This window comes from Petaurus breviceps, unplaced genomic scaffold, assembly GCF_028583685.1.
Source record: "Petaurus breviceps papuanus isolate PSGF00001 unplaced genomic scaffold, PetGlider_PUasm1.0 38, whole genome shotgun sequence".
Lineage (NCBI taxonomy): Eukaryota > Metazoa > Chordata > Mammalia > Diprotodontia > Petauridae > Petaurus > Petaurus breviceps.
Genome location: NW_027186304.1, coordinates 34166135 through 34189047, shown reverse-complemented (window position 1 = coordinate 34189047; position 22913 = coordinate 34166135). Strand labels below are relative to the sequence as shown.

Here is a 22913-nt window from a genome sequence, read left to right as displayed (position 1 = left end):
AAGGAAGGAAGGAAGGAAGGAGGGAGGGAGGGAGAGAGGGGGAGAAGAAGGAAAGGACGAAAGAGACAAAGAAAAGAAGGAAGGGAGAGAGAAAGAAAGAAAGAAAACTGAGTCTCCCCAGTGAGAAGTAATCTGATCAAAGTCACACAGAGCTAGTAAATGCTGGGGGGAGGGGGGAAATTAAATCCAGGTGATAGGATCATAGACTTGGGGCTAGAAGGGAATGTCAGAGATTCTTTAATATAGTACCTTCACTTCACAGAAAAGAAAGCTGAGACCCAGAAAAATTAAAATATTTGCTTAACATCACATAGGTAGATTTCTAGATACAAGCTAGTATTCTTTCCTCGTTTCTGATTTACACCATCATTATTCCTAGTGCAGGACAACTTTGTATATTCTAATCCTCTGAAACGAGGAAAATTTTTAATATCTGCCTTCTCAGCTTTCCGTGGCTCTCTTCCAATTCACCACATCCATTGAAGACCCTGCCCTCCACTTTTTCCTTCCCCTAAATGGACTGAAACTTCAACGTTCAGGGAAAATTTAAGGGGAAAAACTCCTATTAGTCTAAGCTCCTCTCAACCTTTTGACATGCAGGTGATCCTAACCAGAAAGTATGTAGATCACTAAATGGCACCCTCATCCCTCACCATAGATCTTATTCTCCCAAGGGAAGTAAAATAACTGTATGGAGTTATTTGGAAGGTTGCTGCAAACCAGATGCCAAGAGCACTAAGGCTAGCTCAGAGAGCAAACAGACACTTGTTTATGGGTATGGGATTTACTGGCACTTTTCCAATGGTGAAAGAAAGCAAGACATATTAGTCTACTGCCCTTGGGAAATCTACCTAAATAGCCTGGTATTATGAGACTTTGCCAGCCTTTATTTGTAATGGCAATCCAACTGTAGTGTCTGATGGCTAATACGGTTCACTGGGACAAGGAGAGAAAAGATGCTAGAAAAGATTATTAAAGATACCATCTTTGTTATCAATCAGTAAACAGGTATTTATTAAGAGCCTACCTATGCCAGCTACTGTGTTAGGTACTGAGGATAAGAACACAATGAATGAAACAATCCCTATTCAGAAAGAGCTTATAGTCTAATGGAGGAGATGACAAGAGCTTATATAAGTATGTACAGGATATGTAAAAAAAAAACACAAATACAAAATATTTATAAAATACAAAATAAATGCAAAAAAAATAAATGCAAAGTAGTTTGGGAGAGAGGATACTGATAGTTAAGAGATCGAGAAATGCTTCATAGAAAAGATGGCAGTTGGGGTAGCTAGGTGGCACAGTGAATAGAGCACTGGCCCTGGAACCAGGAAGACCTGAGCTCAAATCTGGCCTCAGACACTTAAAACTTACTAGCCATGTGACCTTGGGCAAGTCACTTAACCCCAATTGCCCTGCCCTCCAAAAAGCAAAAAAAAAAAAAAAAAGAAAGAAAGAAAAGATGGCATTTGAGCTACATCTTGAAGGAAGAAAGGGACTGAGGCAGAAGTGAGGAGAGTATGTTCCAAGCATGGAGAAGAATGATGATGATGACTGGATAATAGTTATTAGAGAGGCAGCCTTGAAACCAGGACAGTCTGAATTAAAATCCCACTTCTGACACATATTGGCTCTGTGACCCTGGGCAAGTCATTCTACTTCTGCCTCAGTTTCCTCACTTATACCTCATTTACTTCCCAAGGTTGTCATAAAGATTGAGTCAGATAATATATACAAATTACTTAGCATGGTGTCTGGCACATAATAGGCACTATATAAATGTTAGCTATTATTATTGCTATTGTATTAATATTTTTAGAGAAGGTATCAACCAGCATCCTTAGAATGAGTTCCCTCAACTCAGAGTTCCCTATGTAAATAAAAGCACAAATTTAATCCCTAACCTTAATATCAGCATAGGGCATATGTTGCCCATGTGGGTTATGTGTATGCCCAAATAGGTAGTCTAAATGCAGATCATGGTGAAGTATGGATGGATATATATGTCTGAAATCGCCCACCTTCTCCAAGGGAATTTTATTTTTCCTGGAATAGGAGAAGGGACCACGAAGTTGGAGGGGGTACTGAACTAGAATTATATCCATCTGTCCCCCTAAATATTACTTGTCTAAGGAATTGTTTTTAAGTTCAAGTCACTTTTCTGGGCACCTCCCCTTAAAGAAGAAGGGGTAACCCTAAGCTTATACCCATAGACCTGTAAATGCTAGCTATACAAAAGACCATCACAGATACTGAATTGTGAGCAAAATCATTCGTTCAAGCACATAACAGAAATCAGAGAAGTTAGATTGGAATATACCAGAAAATACACAGGAAAGGAGATAGTTGATTATGGGAGCTTGCTGAGATCTCATTTAACCAAGAAGGAGAAAAGCTTCTCCCCGCCCCATTTCACCTGAGGGGAATTTCCCAAAAGTCTCTATGGAGGCAAGCTGAGATTTAGAGATACATTGAGGTTCTGGCTCCTTTCTTTGTCTGCTGCTGCCCAAAGTCTTTTATCTTCTCTCCACATGTTTTTCTCCAAAGAGTGTCTGGAACCATGTGTCTCTTTCTTGAAATTGGAATAAATAATGTCTCTTTCCTCTCCAACATTCCCCTACCAACTCCACCTATCACACAGGCTGACATCAAGAAGCCATTCCCTCCACCAGTCACGAATTATGCCCAAGGGGCAGAGTGTAAAATAATTAAAATAGTTAATAAGCACCTTGTGGACATGACTGGTGTATCCATGAAACATTCTAGGAAAATTATGTCCCTGATCTAAAAATGAGTATTCCATTACATGTCCAAATTTATAATATACTTAAATACTCTAATATGTTGTAGGACTTGACTTTTGTAGTTTATTGTTCACTTTTTAATTTGATCTCCCTTTTGCATTCAACAGTTGACATAGCTTTAAATTACTTTCAGAAATACTTGCTTTCTCACTCTTTTCTCTCTCACATATATGCACTCATCACCACATATATACACAAACATGTGTGCATATGTATGCACATGTATACATGTACACAATGCATGTTCATCACTTTGTATGCAGAGGTATTGTGTGTATTTATGTGTTGCATATATGAGCATATGATAGTATTATATTGTATGCAAGTGTATACATGTATATATATACACACGTATATCTATGCTTTATGTATTCTCTCAGTCTTTGGTGTCTACTCATATCCTTTGAATAAAATACATTTTTTTCTTATTGAATGTATAAATCTTTTTTAAAAATCACATTTGTATTCACTGGAACTAAAACTGAAGTGAAATTCTTGTATCAATAGTTTCTCTTTTCCCCCAGAGACGGACAAAGGAGGCATGTTTTCCAAGATCTTTCCTGGACATGACCGAGTACCATGTAAAGAACTTAGCCAGAATTTGTCTGGATGTTCTGAATTTCATGAAAGATGCCAAAAATGCCAAGAAAACCTCTTGCAAGGTAAGTTAATGATTTCTTGTCGTTTCAATGCACAATGATTTAATAAGCAGGTTTTGGGCTTGGGTTTTGTTGTTGTTATCGTTTTTAAAGCATCTTCGTTATACTGGGCACCAGGCTAGCCTGGGTGGGAGAGGCGTACAGGTGAGTAAGAGTAGTCTTTCCCCTCAACTAGCTTCTAATCTCCTAAGGGAGATAAAATATATACATAGACTATTCTAATGCAAAATACAGTATGGTAAGTATCTAAGAAATGTGCCCTTTTCCGAGGTCCAAAGACTTGCTTTACAGCTTTGTTTTATTTTTAATTCACAAATTGTTTTCCTTTCCATATATTTCCACATTTTACCATTTGGGGTATGCTTAATCTAGATTTCAAAGACTGTTACTGCCAATTATTTTGGTTTGCCTTTCCATTGTCTTTGATTTCTCATAGTTCATGATGAAAGACTAAATACAGGATAATGTCACCAACAGAAAAGAACACTAATTATGTCTGCTAATTAGGGTAAGTTAGTACTGCTTACTAAGAAAAAAGAAATAATCCATTAAGAATAGTGTTTAGGGGCGGCCAGGTAGCACAGCAAGTAAGAGCACCGGCTCCCGTGTTGAGAAGACCTGGAGATCGAATCCCGGGCTCAGACACTTAGCACCCACCCAGAAACACCTGGCCGTGTAACCTTGAGCAAGTTATTTAACCCCGATTGCTTAAAATTAAAAAAAAAAAGAATAGTGTTTAATAATAAATAAAATTATAATGTAATTGAAAAATAAATAAAGCAATTCCTTCCTTTGGATAAATTGTCCAAGTGGAATAAGGCATGGTGGGGATGATGCTGTAATTCTTTCGATCTGTTGAAATACTATGTTACTTCTGGCCTTCAAGAATTCTTTTAGCTTCCAGAAATACCCACTTATACACTTGGGGAAATATGACTTGGAGGATCATGTGAAGAGAGAACTGCAAATTTTAGTTCATTTAATGTAATGATAACATTTATTTAGTCGCATAATTTTAAAGTAATTGCACTGTTGGTTCAGGTGGCTTTGAAGGGAGCTGAGAGGCTTAGTGAAGCAATCCTTGTGTGGGACAGGGAGGGGCCCACTGTACTCGTGTTCTGAGCAGGGACTGGTTTTTCCTTTATCAAATGGCTTGTTCCATGTTCTGTGTATCAATGGAAGAGAGGAGGATGGCAGACACGTATAGAGTCAGCTTGGGGCAGTGACCATACTGTTAGTCTACCAGAGGTATAAAAGGACTGAGAAGGGCAGGGACTGTGGTTATACAACTTGAAAAGTATGGGAACCTGCCCATTGAAAGTGATGACACTACAGAGAAGGGTTTGGAGTACCCAGTGCCATAGTAGCAACAGAGGAAAAAGGCAAGTATTCAAAAAGGTGCTGCTCCTTCACTGAGACCCCAAGTTCACTGTGACAAAATGCTAAACTGAGTTCTTGGCAGGGAAGTCTAGAAACTTGTGGATAAGAGGGATCTGTCATCAGGAGACTGTTTCTATTGATTTTTCCCCGCCCTTGTTAGCCCTACCTGTAATAAACCTGTCTTTTGTTAAATGTTTTGTTGACTCAAGTGTTTGTAAGGGAATATGGTATCAAGAGAGCAGGACTCATAAGGAGACGTGACTCATAATGTGTACATTTGGAGTAAGCCAGACTACATGGGTTTAGGAAGAGAATGAAAGGAAAGAAAGTAGATGCACTAATTATAGATGGCTTTCTGAGTTTAGCCACAAAAAGGGAAGAGAGATATAGGACAATAGCTATTAGTGATGGTCAGATCAAGTGAAGAATTTCAAAATTTTCAATGTGGGAGAGACATGGATGCATTTGTAGGCAGCAGAGAAGCAGACAGTATATAGGGAAAGACTAAAGATTACTGAGTAAGTAGGGATGAGAGAGGGGGCAATCTCCTGGAAAGGACAGAATGAAATGGGATTAAAGTGCCTGTAGAAGGATTTGTCTTTGCCAGGAGACCGGATCAGTTCATATAAATCTATACATAGAAATCTTTCTCTGAATGTTTCATATTTGTTATATTTTACAGGGCAGTAACATTCCACTAATGTACCCCAATTTGTGAAGCTATTTCCCAATCAATGTATACCTGCATTGTTCCCACTTCTTTGCTACTGCAAAAGTGCTGCTATGAATATTGTGGTGAATATGAGACTTTTCCTTTTGTTTGTGATATCTTTGGGGTACATGCCTGTCTGGTATCAGATCTCTGGGTCAAACAAAACATAAGAAATAAAACCTCTTGGGGACGTTAGGTGGCATAGTGAATAGAGCACCTGCCCTGGAGTCAGGAGGACCTAAGTTCAAGTTTGACCTCAGACACTTAATACTTACTATCTGTGGGACCTTGGGCAAGTCACTTAGTCCCAATTGCCCTTCCTTCCCCCTCCAAAAAAAAAAAAAAAACAAAGAAAAAGAAATCAAACCTCTTTTATACATGCTAGGTATGCGATAGTGGGAATCCTTTAGAGACTGAGGTCCTTTCCAAATCTAAAGTTTTTTTTTCTTTTTACCGTATGAAGCACTTTTCATTCATCTTGGTATTTCTACCAATGCCTAGGACAGTACTCTTGAAGATGCTACTTGCTTAATCGATGGTTATTGAGTTGGATTATTCCATCTGGACTATGCCTAAAAATGACTGCAGATTAAAGAGGATAGTCTGATTGAGGATAGGTTCACCTATACTTCAGACAACCAGAGAAAATAAGTCTTCATAGGTGACACACTATTGGATGGGAGTTGGTATTTCATACAGTAGAGCTCCCCCTGGCTGTAATAATGCCCATCACAAAAATAAAGAGGTTCTTTGACTAATTGTGGTCTTTGCCCAGTAATATGGAATGGGGAGGCCTCAGACTCCAGGGTGCCCTTCAACTGGATCAACTATAGAAGTACATGGGATCTTAATGGTCAAGAAAAGGGAGAATTTGGGAGCAGGTAGGTGCTGCAGTGAATAGAGCACCGGCCCTGGAGTCAGGAGGACCTGAGTTCAAACCCGGCCTCAGACACTTGACATACTTACTAGCCGTGTGACCTTGGGCAAGTCACTTAACCCCAATTGCCCTGTACTCTCCCCTCCAACAAAAAAAAAAAAGAGAAGGGATAATTTGACTATACAGGGATATTTTCCAGTCAAGTTTTCCTTCTTCCTCAGACTGCCCTGATGTCCCTGAGTTGCACATGAAGTTTGATGAAGCCTTTAAACTGGTTAACATTTCTGAGCAGCAATATACTCAGATTTTCCAGATGACCCAGCATCACATGGAAGATATGATATCCATGATGGGGAAGATGAGGGAGAAGTTTGGATGGGTGACCGAACTCTCTCACTGGACCAGAGGATCAGAAAATATCTTCAACATTATAAAGGTGATGCCTCAACTACAAAGAGAATTCATTCCCCTCCCAAGAAATGACAAGTAGATTATATGTATATATTGCCACTGTGCTTGCACCCAGTAAGGGACATTTGATTTCGTGCAATTTGGGGTTTTTCAAAAACATGGGATCTTTAAAAAAATTAAATAATGTTTGTGAAACATGCTTCCAAAAGGTTATCCACATCCAGAGAAAGAACTGATGGAGTCTGAATGTAGATCACAGCATATTATTTTTACTTTCTTTATTTTTTTCATAGTTTTTTCCTTTTGTTTTGTTTTTTCTTTCACAACATAACTAATGTGGAAATATGTTTTATATGATTGCACATATATGACCTATATCAAATTGCTTAACATCTCAGGGAGACGCAGGGGAAAGAGGGAGGGAGAAAAAATGTAGAACTCAATTAGAACTTATTAAATTTAACTTATTAAAAATTGTCTTTACATGTTATTGGAAAAAAATAGTATAAAAAAAAGAAAAATACTTCCCAAACTGTGAAATGCTATATACATATGAAACCATTCTTACCTATAACCTTTTAGGATAATAGATGAGTTATCATCAGCCTTATCAAAGCCTGGTACAATGGACATAAATAGGTAAAATACCCTTCTTCCCCCTTGTTTTAAGAATTAGGCAAATGGATATATTTATCTTTACATGAAAGATATAGAATGGTATAGTGGAGAAAGCACTGAACTTGGAGTTAGTAAATAAAGTGTGTGTTCAGATCCTGCCTCAGACACTTGACCAGCTATGTGGGTATACAACATAACCTCCCCGTCTCAGTGCCAGCTCCATAAAAAGGCACCTACCAATAGGGTTTTTTGAGGGTTCAGTGAGATTATGTATCTTTGCTTTGAAAAAGCACATAAATGTTAGGTCTCATTAAAGGTTGTGGGTTTGGTTTGGGGGGGCGGTAATTAGTATGTTTGTTTTTGGTTCTTCCTTGATTGTTATACTAAAAAAAGTTGTAATTTCATTACATACATATATAGCTCCATACTTGCAGGTGCCAACTCAATAGACTTTATCTGGAAAGACATACAAATACCAATAGGCAAAATAAGCATTTTTTGTAAATGGGATCAGCAGAATACTGAGAGTTTCATTTGGTCTAGTCTTTTGCTTGACAAATGTAAGACCCTTACTAGCTATGTGACCCCGGGCGAGTTACTTAACCCTGTTTCCCTCTGTTTCCTCATCTGTAAAATGAGCTGCAGAATAAAATGGCAAATTGTTGCAGTATCTTTGCCAAGAAAACCCCAAATGGGGTCACAAACTCAGACACAACTGAACAAAACAAAATAGCACACATATAACATATGGTATAGCATATAATCTATGTATGTATGTATGTATGTATGTGTTTGTGAATTCACTGAAAATCATTGCTGTGCTTTATTAATAGTTGTACTTCCTGAACAAAAATACTGCAGAAAAAAATAAACAACAAATCATCAAAGAATGTAAGCTCTTTGAAGTCAGGGACAGTTTTACTTATGTCTTTGTATCCTCAGTGCTTAGCAGTGCATGGCATCTAAGTAGCCCCTTAACACCAGAAGGTCTAGAATTTAAGAAAACCTAGAAGGCTGACACAGTGCTTTTTTTTTTAAGCCACAAAGCAAAGAAAGTAGAGATAGTTGAATGGAATTTTTTACTTCAATATTTTGCATCAGTTGAATTTTCTGATCAATAATTAATGCTTGATTGATTTGAAATATTGATCTTCTCTAGCAAAAGTGGCTTTTAAAACTGAGACATAAAATTGGTAATTTAACTAAGCCTTAAATATATATAAAACTTTAGCGATTTTTATTGTAAAAACATTTTCTCCAGGTAGCTCCCAGAACTGGTGAAGAAAGGTCTATTAATCCAAATGACACTCTGCTTGAAGTGAGCATCCTAACGTCACCTACGTTCACCATCATAGTTCCCCAGGATGTCAACATGGACAACTCCAACTTCATTGAATATGTGGTTGGGAAAGCTTTACAGTATTACAAGCAACATTTTTGAGCCTGGTAAGCAATTCAGCCTTATTGAGTGTATTTTCTTGAAATGTGTTTATCTATAGAGAAGTAAGGGAAATAGACCACACAAGTATACAACGTATTCTGCATTTTACAATTTAAGCATAAATAGTCCCAATCAGGTAAAGGATTCACATCATCTCAGTTCCCACAAATTAAAACAAAATGCGATACCATCTAAGGATGATTTCATCAACTAAAGTGAAAGGACTGCATTTCTTACTGTTAGATACAAAATCCTCTTTTAAATAAATGTATGTCCCAATTAGAGTTAGATATGACAATTCTCTGCTTTGGTAATACAATGAATCTTCAAGTAAATGTAAGCATATTTCATTTCTTTAATAAATTAAATTGAACATGTGATTGGTTTGTAACCAATCTGGTATAAATGAATTCATTCTGGGACAACATGCTTTCTATGACTAGGCTCATAGCACCAAGCTTCCTCAGCAAAAGTGTGGTTACCAATAGGTTAAGTCCTTGACCAATACCTGGTTTATGTTTAAAGGAAGGCCTGTGGGCCAGCCAGAGATGTTGGGGAAAACAACCCCTTAATGAGTTATGATGCTGAAAATAATATGGAAAACACTGGGAGTCATTTCAATGCAAAGCTTTATTGGTAGTAATGGGCAAGCAAGGGAAGAAGAAAGGTTGAAGGAGACCCAATATACAACTTGGTCACATACGCTAATCTCCAACTCTAAAAACAAATGACCAAAGAGCCACAGTGGTTATACACCAACTGTTAAACTCTGAAAAATAAAATAAAATAAAACCAAAGTGCCGGGGTCTGCCCTAGGACCAAGCAGACCCAAAGCAGAAAGACTGAGCCTTGATACAGTCATGGACAGGCAAAAAGGGAGGCGGTGAGGTGTAGAGATTGCAATGAGGAAATGACAGCAACAATGAGACAAGTTTCCTAGTGGAAAAATTCTAATCATAGCAGGGCTTCATGACCAGAATGAGGTTCGAGCAGGTGCTTGCCCAAGCTCAGAGACTACCTGAGACCGGCTTGAGCCAATCCTATGATTTAGCCACAGCAGTGTTCATCCAGAGGGTGAGTGCAAAGGATTGTTATGCCAAGCTCAGGGTACAGCTTGCCTGCTGGGTCTTAGCTCTGGAAATCAGGGTGTCTACTAACAGTAAGAAAAGAGAGAAGTAAAAGGAGTGGTGGTCTTGGGGTGGGAATCCTGATACTAACATGGAGAATAACTCACATAAGGACAGTGCTGTGTTGGGGAGCACAGAGACATGGGTCCATTCAGCTAGAAAGGCATGCTCCAAGGTGCCATTCTAAAAGTGGGATACTTAAACCCTGATTTTGTTATCTACCTGGAGCTGGCCACGTTTAAGGTTTGGGGCATACAAGATTTGGGGGTTTGGGGAAGTACATAGCTATATGGAGAAAATCACACTGTTAGAAAAATATTATTTTGGAATATACAGTTTAACTTTAAAAAATATTATTGCCACTATTTTTCCATGACTACATTCTTTAGGTTACAGCCTCCCTTAAGGGGAGACTGTCATGGAGGTCTCTAGACCACCAGGCCTAGTTTATAACAGTGATGACCAGAGTCTAAATGTTTTTTTGTGATTGTTAGAAGAGAATTTCAGTAACTTCCATCCTAAAGGCTCTTATTTCTTTGTGATTTGTCTTCTTACTGAGGCACCATATTTCATGGGCTGTCTTCAATGCTACGTTATGCTACATATGCCGTTTTGGGGTAGTCTATACCTATGCTTTTCAGTGTATTTTGTCATTTTAGTGACACTGAGAAATTTTTGTTGGCCCTTGTTTCCAATTAAATACAAATGAGAGCTATTTGTTAAACTGTCCTTTACAATGTGGGTCAGGAGAAGGCCCCCAGAACATGCCACAGCCAGGGACTTCCTAATCACTCAGTGCCTACTCTATCATCCAGAGAGAAGCAAGACTAATAAGGTAGAGTTCCCACTGCCAAGGTCAACTTAACCACACAAACTACACCCTCTGTAACCTTTAAGTGCCAGGGTCAGACCTGGCTAGCAAATAGACATAAGACTGGGACTTCCCTGAAGCAGGCTCTCCACCTTCTGGACCCAGACATCCTCCCCTCCAAGCCAAGACTCCTCATGGTTGCCGCTTTTTTTGTGGCTTGGCTTACTGAGTCCCTCAATAAAGGCTATTGTACCTTCCTCAGTCTAATGATCTCCCTCACATCCTGATACCTTTCAAAGACGTAAGGAAGCCTTCTTATCTCCCCACAGCTCAAAAGAAACTACAGTTGATACATTTAGGGATTGAGCCATTTCCATTCAACGAACATTTATTCGAGGCTTCCGAGGTGCTAGGTCCCAGAGATACAAAGACAAGAACAAATCATATTGGTCCCTCAGAAACTTTCAGCTGTCAAAAAGACCTAGGTTTAAGGCCTCCTTTTAATTTTTTCAAAATTTAATTTTAAACTTAAATGCCAGAACACAAATACAGAATAGAGAAAAGAAACAAAAACATATCATAAACTTAAATATTGGAATTGAAATACAAAGTTAGAAAGAAAAAAAGCATGTTGTGTGCATAGCAGTACGTAAGAGAGGGTTCAAAATATGTAATGAGAAATTTTCGTTTCAAGAAAGCCTGTTATGTTAAATAATACTCATTGTTTTGAGAATTGCCCATCTTTTCTTTGCTTCCTTGTGAGTTTTCTTTTGTTCTCTGCTGTGCACTTTCTTACTTTGTTCTTTTTTTCCCTTCCTCCCTCACCTCCCAGATGGCTACAATAAAGTTTAGATATATTTCTCCATAGCTATAGATATATACATATACATATATACATACATGTATAGCCATATATATTCCAAAATCCATTCTACTCCTGATCTTTGTTTTCATGTGTGTGCATATCTCTTGTTCCTATCCCTCCTGCTTCCTCTACTTTACTCTTACCTATTACCTTGCCCTCCTATGACCTGCCTACCCACTCTCCAAGGATCCCTCCCCTATCCTCCCATTCCCATAAATCTAAACACCCTACTATACCCCCTTTTTACCTATTCCCTCGCCCTCCCCTCTAAAGATTCCTCCCTTGTCCTCTCCTTTTGACAGTAGCTATGTGACCAGAGACAAGTAGTTTAACCTCTCAGAGTCAAGCAATTCCCCTAAAATTGAGGTTGTGATCTGTCTCAGGGGAAGGAGTTTCTGAAGCATTAAATAACTATTTATTAACAAGCATAACAGCTTTAATTAATCAATAAGCATTTATTAAGAGCCTACACCTGCTGAGAAAGTTCTAAACCCTGAGAATACAAAGAGAAAGCAAAAACAATCCTTGCCCTCAAGGAGTTTACAAACTAATGGGGGAAATCCTGTAAGATTATATCCTGGAAGGAAGCCACCTTAAAAATCAAGGCACTAGCTTCTGGGAGGAGCAGGAAAGGCCTCCTTCAGATAGTGGTTTGGGAGCTGAGTCTTGAAGGAACACAAGGACTCCAGTGAGGAGAGAGAGCATTTCCATGCATGGAGGACAGTCAGTGCCATGGTCCTGAGACAGGACTTAGTACATGGTGTTTGAGGAATGGCAAGTAGACCAGTATGACCACATCATAGGCGAATGGAAGGGACAAATGTTACAAAACTGGAAAAAAAAAAAAAAAAGAAAAACAATCACAACAAAGTCCTGTGAGCTCTCATCAGTGAATGTAAGCTCCTCCGGGCAGGAACAGTTTCACTTCTGTCTTTATTCCTAGAACTTAGCAACGCAGCTTGGCACAAGGTAGGCCCTTACCATGAACCAGAATTTAATTCCCAAAAGGCTCTAGATGTGAAGAATTTTAGATGCTAAACAAAGGAACTTATGTTTGATTCTATAAGAGGCTTCCCTAGGGTGAAACACGGGCGATTATTGAGTAGCAGGACAAAGCATGGTCACATCTGCCCTCAGTTTGGTAGCTATGTGGCAGATGGATTGGAATGAAGACGTGGAGAAGCACTTAGCAAAGTGTCTGGTACGTAGGAGATCTGGTACATAGTAGGTCCACAGGTTATGTGATGAGGCCCTAAACTACGGTGGTGGTTGTGTGAGTGGAGAGAAAGGGACATAACAGGAGAGATGTTTTGAAGGTAGAAACAAGATTTGCTTGGGCATATAGGGGAAGGGAAAGTGAGTAGTCGAAGAAGAACGATTGAAAGGGCATATACTTCAATGTCTGGGAGAGTTATGCTACTCTCAACAATATGAGGGAAGCTTGGAAGAGGGGTAGTAGGCTTTGAGGGAACAGATAATGAGTTCTGTTTAACAGACATGACTTGATGAATTTGAAACGCCTACATAACATCCAGTGCAAGATGTCCTAAAGTCAGGTGATAATGGCACTCAGGAAGGAGACTAGGGCCAGGTATATACATCTGGGAATCATGTACATGGAGATGATTGTGAAATCATGAGAGCTGATGAAATCATGATCAGGTCACCAAGTGAGGTACTCAAAAAAAAAGGAGGGTCCACGACAGGGCCTTGGGGGAAACCCCCACAGATGCCTACTATGTACTGGGCACTATGCTAAGGGCTTTACCAAATGACAAAAAAAAAAATAGGTGTTTAATAAATGATTCTTTCTCCTTCCCTATTGTCTTGATTAAAAGAGGGAGTTGTGGCAGCCAGGGACTGGATCCTACTAGGAAGGCTTCACAGAATCCCTTCCTGTCTTTCAGTTTTAAAGAGGAAATGGCTCTACAACAATAGTGGGAAATCATGGAAATCTGAGAGCTGTTTCCTACCTAAAATTTCCCAGGTAGTCCAACTCAGAGTGCCAGCCAGCAATGTAGAATCCAGCACTGGGCCTCTTTGGGAGGGGCTATTCAGAAACTTCAGATTGGAATGTATTGTGTCAGTGAGCTCTCTCAGAAACCTAATAAACTCCCATCAATTACTATAAGCCATTAAATGAGGTGGGAGGATTTGATTAATTCTCACACACACACACCCCTTACATGCTGCATATGTTATCATGTGCTCTAAGTACCATGAAAGTGTCCAACTCCCTTATTTTATAGAGCAGGAAACTGAGGACCAGAAAGATTGTGACTTACTCAAGGTGACACAAGTAACTGAAGTCAGGTTCTCCAGGCTCCAGATTCATTTTTCTTTCTACTATATCATATTACCTCCCTCTTAGGTGATGTAAACTACAAGGTGAGCAGGTTGCTCCAAATGAAATTTAATTTTCACAAGGAACAACGGGCCATTTTAAAGTTCCATTCAATCTCACTATCCCTAAATCAAGGGGGAAAAGTGCTTGACTTACTAGGAGAATTCTGTTTTCTCTAATTTTTAAGTGTCTCTTTTTTTAGAATGTAAGTTTATTGAGAGTAAAAACCATCTTGTTTTCTGGATTTTGTATCCTAAGCACAGGGCCTGGCCCCTACTAAGCATTTAAGAAATGCTTTATTTGTCTATCTCTCATCCACATACCACTTTATGGATAGGGCACTTAGGAAACAGAAAAACCTGTGTTCAAATCCCATCTCACACGCTAAGTAGCTGCATGATCCTGGGAAAGTCCCAGAACACAGAAACTCAGTTTCCTCATCTATATAATGTATAGATTGGAATCGAGGGCTTCTGTTGCCCTTTTCCTTTCTAAATCTATGCTTCTATGATATTATCATTTATAATACCTAGAACATTAAGTGCTACTAAGTGCCTATCTATTAAGTGCTCGTTTAATAGATATGCATCCATTATTACCATAAATAATAAATGTTTATTATTCATCAGTTGTGAGCAAGGAAAGCACCAAGAAGCTATCTGGCTTTTCCATTGGAGAGAAAGTTTCATCTATGATCTAGGAAAACCTCAGGGAGCAGTGAGCATCTAATCAAATAGGAATAAATAGAATTTTACACGTTAATTTGGTGCTTATTTATTGGCTAATAATATTTAATTGTTTATTTTTCAAGAACTAAATATACTTATGCTATTTTCTTATACCCTGGGCTGTAAAGATAAAAAAACTATCACCAGAAGCCTCTGTTCTCATACTGCTATCTTATAACTATTTCTCATACTTTCCTCAAAGGGGTAAAAGATCTCACCTGAGTCAAATGAAGCTAAACACTGTAGGACTATTTGTAACTTGACAAGGACATTTATCCTTTCTATCCTATTCTAACTAGAGCAATACAGATAACAAATATACGCTGTTTTGATTTGTGATGTGTTCTGCAACGATGAATATTATTATTGCCTTTTTTTTTTTTAAGATGAGATGGTCTGATACATCTAACAACTAAGATCTAGTCTACCCTCCACCTCAAGTCTCAGCATTGGGAAATAGACAAGAACAATGTGATGAACATACTAAAATATGTAGCTTTATGAAGGTAAAATATTGGTTTTGAATGCCACGAAGCACTGAGAATTGAATAATTTTCTATTATAATTTAATAGCCATTCAAAACATGCTCTAAGCTTTTTTTTTAAGGTAAAGCAATTATATAGATGCTCTCTATTTTGTGGTTTTTGTTTAAATACCAAACAAATGAAGATTTAGTCCCTGAAATGTCTGCTTTGCTAATACGTTTTCTAAATAAGAAAGGAGGGTTTCCTTCTATTCAGCTTTACATTTACAATATGCATTGACTTTATAATTTATAATATGCATTAACTTTATAATTTACAAATTATAATTGACACTGTAGTATTTTCTTTTAACATGACAATAAATATTTTAATGAAAAACACACTACTTTTGGTTGACATTTAGTCATTCTTCTTGGACTATACTTGCAACATCTCACGAAGGTAAACACAAGCTCTTTGTTAAACTGCTCTTCGTTGGTGAAATCAGCAAAAAGAATCCTAGAACCTTAGCAATGGAGAGGGAAAGCTTTAGAGCTTATCCAGTCTATAATCTTATTGATCATAAGCTTGAAATACATGAGATAAAGTGACCAGCCCAAGGTCGAAGCAGTATTTCGAGGGAAAAAGGCGACTCTTAGCATTACAAAGGATTCTTTTGGTTTACGAAATAATTCATACACAGAATTCTTTTTCCAAATAACTCTTTGATGACTATATTAGTTTACTCTCTTGGACCAGAGACACAGAGCAGAGAAAGTTCAATTGTTTGGAGTCACTGAAAATTGAAGAAATTATTCCTAATGGAAGATAAAGTCTTTTAAAAATTATGCTGGAAGCAAATGGCAAAGACAGATTCTCTTGATTTTTCTAAGTATATATATATCTTTTGCATAAAGAATAGTTCTCTTATTCTTCCATGTTGCATCTCGAATGTATAGGGCCCATTCAGCCAGGTTTTTCCAGCATTAAATTACTCCATGGGAGGTACTTGTACTTTCATGATGGATCTAATATTCGATATGCAATGGCAAGATTACTGGAAACTGAGTGCTTGAATATAGTCCTGGTTCTGCATTTAGCAGAATAAGGGTAAGTCAATTCAATTTAATTAAGGAAAACATTTGTTACAGATCTGATGTGAATTAAATTCAGTAAATATTTCTTATACATTCTGAAGAAGATACAAAGGTTAGATGAGATTCAGTCTTTTCTCTAGGCACTTATGGCCTGATAAATTAGAAGAGGCCACTGGAAAGGGCCATTTCAAAACCTCATCTAATAACCTTAACATCATGAAAAGTTGAGTCTCTGGCTTCCCCTCCCCTGATCATCCATTTCCTCTTTTATGAAATGATGGATTCCAGTAAATGATCTTTTAAGATTGCTTCTAGCCCTAAAAGTCTATGATCTGTACCACATCCTCTGTCTGTTTTTTAGGACAAGGTGGGAATAAATCAAGATGGAAATCTGATCACTTAGAGCCAAACCAGAGATCTAGAAACCTTCTCTGATTGGAACTGGAAGAAGAATTGTTTTGAAATAAAGCTGGAAACAAGTGGGGACAAAAGGCCATATAAAACTTATTTGTGCATAGTTTTTGCCCTCACCTGCATATCAAAATATTGAGTTTTGACCTGTGCTTAGGAATGCATTTAACTCTTCCAAACAACTAGTTCTGAGGTAATCTTAATGTCCATGATGTCTATAACTGCCCTTGTAATTGAACACATTTATTTCTTCGCTGTTTACACACACACATATACATACTCCCTCTGATTTAAGAATTCCTCTTCTCTGAATCAAGGGTGTGCTGGTAAATGTTTTACAAGTGATTCTCTGGGGGGGGGGGAATGTGTGCAGGACACACTTTTAAGTTTAATCTGCATTATTTTTGTCTTTTGGAGGTAATCGTGGTTAAGTGACTTGCACAGGGTTATACAGCTAGTAAGTGTCTGAGACTGAATTTGAATTCAAGTTGTCCTGGCTCCAGGGCCAGTGTTTAATCTGTGTTATTACCATTTTCTCCATCCCTTTCTTAAGTCTGGAAAATCAACAAAATGATCAATCAAGCCCTGATCTGTAGAGTAGTGCTTTCTGAGGAATGAGGGGGAGAGAAAAGAAATAACCATTTATGTGTAATATGTAATTATATATAATAATAAATGGGTATAATTGTGCACTCATTGATTTAGAGCTGGAAGGACTTCAAGTCCAGCTCCTGCGTTTTACAGACGAAAAAACCGATTTCTGAGAGTGATTTGCTTCTCAGCCAGTAATCCACCAACATGATTGAACTAATTATAATCAGGTGGCATTGAAATACCTGTGCTGAGAAAGATGTCATCCAATCTACTCCAAGATGTATTTATTTAAGCACCTACCGGGAGCGAGGCACTGGGACACATTTTGAGAAAACAAAGACCAAAGGAAGAAAAATTCCCAATCTCCAAGGAGTTTACCTGGGAGATGCATTAACTCAGAGAAGTAAATACAAGATGATGGGTTGGAGGGTGGGGTTGGGGATGGGAATCAGGAAAAGCTTCCCATAAATAATAGAAGGTAATGGGGCTGGAAAGAGGGCACTTGAGGGATTGTGGGGAGCAGCTGTGGGGGTGGGGAGACTCAGGAAAGGCTTCCCATAAGAGGGAACACCTGATTTGGGCTCTGAAGGAAGCTAGGAATGATATGAAGTAAAAGTGAGAAGAGAGTGCACTTCAGTGAGGTGGGGGGAAATCAGTATATGCCATAGTTTGGGCACAGGTCAGGGAACACTGAGTTTGAGAAGCTAGGATGTAAAAGGTATGCAAAACCCAAAGTTAGCTTTATTAAAACCAACCCTCAGTTACCCTACATCGTAGAGACATTATTAGAATCTGAGATGGCAGAAAATTCACAAAATCACCTGAACTCAATGCTAAACATAACAACTCATTTATACAACGTTTTAACGTTTCTAGTGCACTTTCTTGACAACAGTCCTGTGTGGAAGGTTGTACACATTTTATATCCATATTGAACAGGGGGAAATTTACTATGGCAGATTAAATATGTCAGGCCTTCAAAACCTGGGACAACTCCCTTTTGAGGGATGGTCTGACCAAATGGATCAGAATGTACTGAAACAAGTTCAAGTTCTTTTCTAACACCCTATTAAAATCTTATGCCAAAAAAGAACAAAGTGGATTTTTAAACCTTGAGCTTTCCATTATCTGTGAAGATTTCCCATGTACTTGTGTTCCTTTTGACTTAATACCAAATATGCAACCTGAAAAAGAACATGAGTGACCTCAACTAAAGGCCTTTAGGAATGTTTACAGAACTTTTCCCTGCCTAGTCTTACTGTTGTTCAGTGATGTGTTTTTTAGAAAGTAGCTTATTGGTATGGCTAGGTGGGGCAGTGAATAGAACACCAGCTCTGGAGTCAGGAGGACCGGAGTTCAAATCCGGCATCAGACACTTAACACAAAGCTAGCCCTGTGATCTTGGGCAAGTCACTTGACCCCAATTGCCCTACCTTCCCCCTCCAAAAGAAAAAAGCAGTTTTTCTGAAAAAAAGACTTCCCACCGGATAAAAGAATATTTTTCTGATTTTTGTTAATCAAGTTAGGTAGTAGAACCAGGGACTGATAGGGGAAAATGCTTCCTAATTTCTAGGGGATGATCCCCCAGAAGTCAAGAAAACTTCTACCAAACAGCAAAAATGTAAGTCTCGGAAATTTACATGGGAGTTCAGAATTTTGCAGATGGAAGAAATTTGGGATTCCTGAACAGAGACATGTATGACATGCAAAATGGCAGAGCACACTAAAGCTTCTACAGCATACTGATACTTAAAATGTTATTGCTAAATTGGGAAGTTATTGTTAACTATGAGCTCCTTTGGCTGTTGACTGAACTATAAAGATCTCATAAATCCTTAAGAGTAACTAATTGTTACTCATTCAGCGTCTGTTTTAAAGCTATTCCCCTGCTCCTTATGGGAGGCTTGGAGTCAGAAATACAGGAGTTTAAATCCAACCTCATAATAGCTGTATGACCCTGAGCAAGTCACTTAACCCTGTTTGCCTCAGTTTCTCATCTGTAAAATCAGCTGGAGAAGGAAATGGCAAATCATTCCAAGAAAACCCCAAATAGGGTCATGAAGAGTTGGACATGACTGAAAAACAACAAGAGTGGTTGCTGAGGGGATTCAGATCAACCTTGAAAGTTCCCTTTCAACTCTATGACCCTACGCCTCCAGACAATTCAGCAGGGAGAATACTGGGAATTTAGAGCAGTCAGTATTATCACTTGGCAACTAACATATTCTGATCATTTTATTTGAGGGGCATTTCAATGAATAGCCAAATAAGTTAGACTTCAGTGTTATAAATGTGCTCAGTCTAGGAATAAACAGTATTTGTTGGAAAGCCAGGAAGGTCTTCATTATCTTTATTTTACATTTATTCTTTCCTGAATAAATGGGTAGCCTCTTCAAAAGACAACAGAGAATCAGACAAATGCAAGCCCTTTTGTGCTGCTTCCATTCAAATTTCCTTCCTTCATAACCGGGATTGGTCCCAGCTCTTCTGGGTTACAGTCTTTCTGACCTGCCCATTACATATATGTTCCCTCCTCCCACCAACATGAGCTACATGCATCCCATGATTGGATAATGAGGTTCTAATTCTATTCGGGGTGTGTCAGTTACTATGCATAAGGCTAGTTAAGCATGTGTGTTAATGAAAAGTTGGTGACCATCCTTTGACCCCCAGCTGGTTTGAGCCAGCTTAGCTCAGGCCTCTTTCAGGGTAAACTTACAGATTTCTTCCAGCTATTTGATTGGATAGGGTACCTTCCTCCCCTCATCCTTATTTACACCTTCCTGTATGTCCTTCACAACATCCATTGTTCCTATAGAATCTGTGGAAACCAAACTACTAGCATTTCTCATATTCAGGAATATCATAGGCATGATTCTTGTCTGCAATTACAACCATATAAAATATCCCAATATCTGCTGGGAGTAGGTGAGTGTAATATAATGGGAATTTGAAGATCTTCCTAGCACCTTGTATTTGCAATCAAACAGGTGCTTAGGACCTTGTTCCAAGTTCATGATTGTGTCAAATATTAAAACCCAGAACTTGTGAATCCCACAGTGTAATGTCATGTCAAGGAAAGGCAACTTCCCAAGGTTCAGAATACCAGCATAGGTGCTCTCCATTTTACTCAATGACAAACCCAGAACAGAGAAGATCAAAACATGACATCATTCCAAATACAGCATTTACTAAGTGTGATTAAATAATCTCCAAGGACTACCCCACCCCAGGACCTTCCAATCATTCAATCAATTACTAAGTCCCTGTTCTAAATACTTCTCCACCCCTAGGCTGTACCTTCATTTAGTCCATCACAAAGCCCCTCTTCTCAAATGGAGATTAGTTTCCAAACATAAGTAAAGTACATTCACTTGTTCAACCATAGAACACAAAAAGGTGAAAAGTTCCCCACCCCTGGATCACAATTGAATCTACCCCAGAGTTACATCAAGTTTAAGCACAGCACTTAATACCCAAATGGAGGTCTTTTCTTCATCTTGACAGGAGGCAAGTTCTCAGCAATCTTAGTTCCTGGGGAGACAAGGCTTAGCAAGGCCACAAGATACATTGCCAGTCCCTTCATTAATTCATCCTCTGTCTGCAGAACAGTCCTAGAACTCCTGAAAACATTAGCAAAACCCTCTTCCAGGATTTCTGTAAACATACAACAAGAAAATCCTTCTTCAGGGCTTCTGAACCAACAGAAAGGTTCCCAGACCCCTGCAACAACAGCACTGTCCTTCACCAGTGGACAGTATTCACTCTCTGTCTGCAGGACAGTCTCAGGGCTTCTTAGCCAACAGCCAGGTTCCAGGACTTCTTCAACAAAAGGACTGTCTTTCACCAGTGCACAAATCTGGCAAAAGAACATCAAAACAGACAGACAAAGTACCAGCAAAACAGCCATGTCTCCTCAGTCCTTGGCAGCTCCGGGGGGAAGGTCTCAAAAGTCCAGGGCGATTCAAAGTGGCACTCAACAGTCCTCTCTCTCTGCCTCCATGAGGTGCTGCTTCCAAAAAGTTCTTCTGCCTCTCTCTTGTCTCTCCAAATCTACCAAAATCACCAGCTCCTCCCAGTTCAGGACTTTCTTTTCACATCAACAAGTCCATCCCACAGGTGGGATTAACAAGCTCTGAGTTTTAACACAATCAATTTGAAAACCAAGCCAATACAGGGGAATCTTTAATTGCCATTACTATCACACACAGTGGAATGGATTTGTTGACATAACAAGAAGGGGAAGAACAGGGAGGAGCTAATACCATATATAAGGAAAAGCCCAAGCTGAGAGAGGCCAGAACTGCTGGGAGCAAGCATCTGGAGGCTGGATTGCTACTGCTGGAGAGAGAGAGAGAGAGAAGAGAACTGAGAACTGAGAAGAGAAATGAGAACTGAGGACTGAACTGAGAATTGAGAAGAACTGAGAAATGAGAAGAGAGGAGAACTGACAGGAGGCATGGCTGTGGTGTCAGGATTTTGTCTGTTTTGTTGTTACTTTGTCAGATTCGTCTGCTGTTGTTACAGAAGCCCTGGGACCTTGCTGCTGGTTCAGAAGCCCTGAAAAGGATTTTCTTCTTGTATGTTTACAGAAATCCTGGAGGAGGGTCTTTAGAGGTCCAGGGACTATACTGATGATTTGTGTTGATTCCTCAGACCTTGCTGTTGGTTGATTTTACAGGCAGAAAGTGAATTGATGCCACAATGTTTACGGATGTTATTGTGGCTTTGTTAAGCTTTGTCTTCCCAGGAACAGAAACCGTGAAGGAACTGATGTGGACCAGACACTGTGAGCTTCAATATGGAACAAGAACTGCATAAGGAGCTGGACAAGGAACCGAGAGTTGTCTGCCTTTGAACCCAGGTGGCAGTTAGATAGATTTGGGCAGGAGCTGGGAGCATGGAAGAGGAACCATGGAAGCTGAGAGCCGAGACCTTGGGTATTTAATGCAAACTGAGAAGATCATGACTTACTATGGCTTGGGGTGGAGGACTCTGACCTTTATATTTAGATGATTGAGTTAAGGACTTCTCCAATTAAGAAGAAAGATGACTTTTTGATTGAAGAGGTTAAGACATTATTACCTAGGAGTGGAGGACTTTGACCTTTGTACTTTGTGTCAATTAAGGAGGCTTGCCTCCTTAAGGATGATTGAATTAAGGATTTAGTAAATGATTGTGTTATGAAACAAATGTTATCTTTGTTTAAAACTATGTGGCCATTTTAGTGATAAGTTGTTATGTCATAACATTGTTAATGCTGTACTTTGACTTCTGTGAATGTTTTGTCTTAGTTTATTACTGAATAGAGTTCACCATACTGTGTAATCAGAACCTTGAAAGCTGTTCACAGCAGCAGTCCTCTGGAAAGCTGCTCATGCTTGGCTTTACAATGAGGATCTCCAAATGAGTTTTGAATACATGCATAATGGGATAGGGACCAGACCTGTGATTTCACTGGTAATATGAGAAATTGAGCAAACTCCTATTAAAGTAGGTGGAACCTTCTCTGGAGCATACAGGCTTGTGGAGAATTGGCCTAGGGCATGGACTAGTTAAGTGACTT

The 22913-nt window shown here is 39.0% G+C and overlaps 1 protein-coding gene across 1 annotated transcript in view; it reads left to right on the top strand.

Moving 5' to 3' along the window:
- The window catches only part of CLUL1 (clusterin like 1), a 31327-nt gene extending 14652 nt beyond the window's left edge, over positions 1-16675 (top strand). Inside the window, exons 6-9 of the mRNA XM_069099738.1 lie at positions 3332-3469; positions 6657-6871; positions 8726-8910; positions 15167-16675. Coding sequence (XP_068955839.1) covers positions 3332-3469; positions 6657-6871; positions 8726-8905 — 533 coding nt within the window. The 3' untranslated portion in view covers positions 8906-8910; positions 15167-16675. The remainder of the gene's footprint in view (positions 1-3331; positions 3470-6656; positions 6872-8725; positions 8911-15166) is intronic.
- Positions 16676-22913: the final 6238 nt, after the last annotated feature.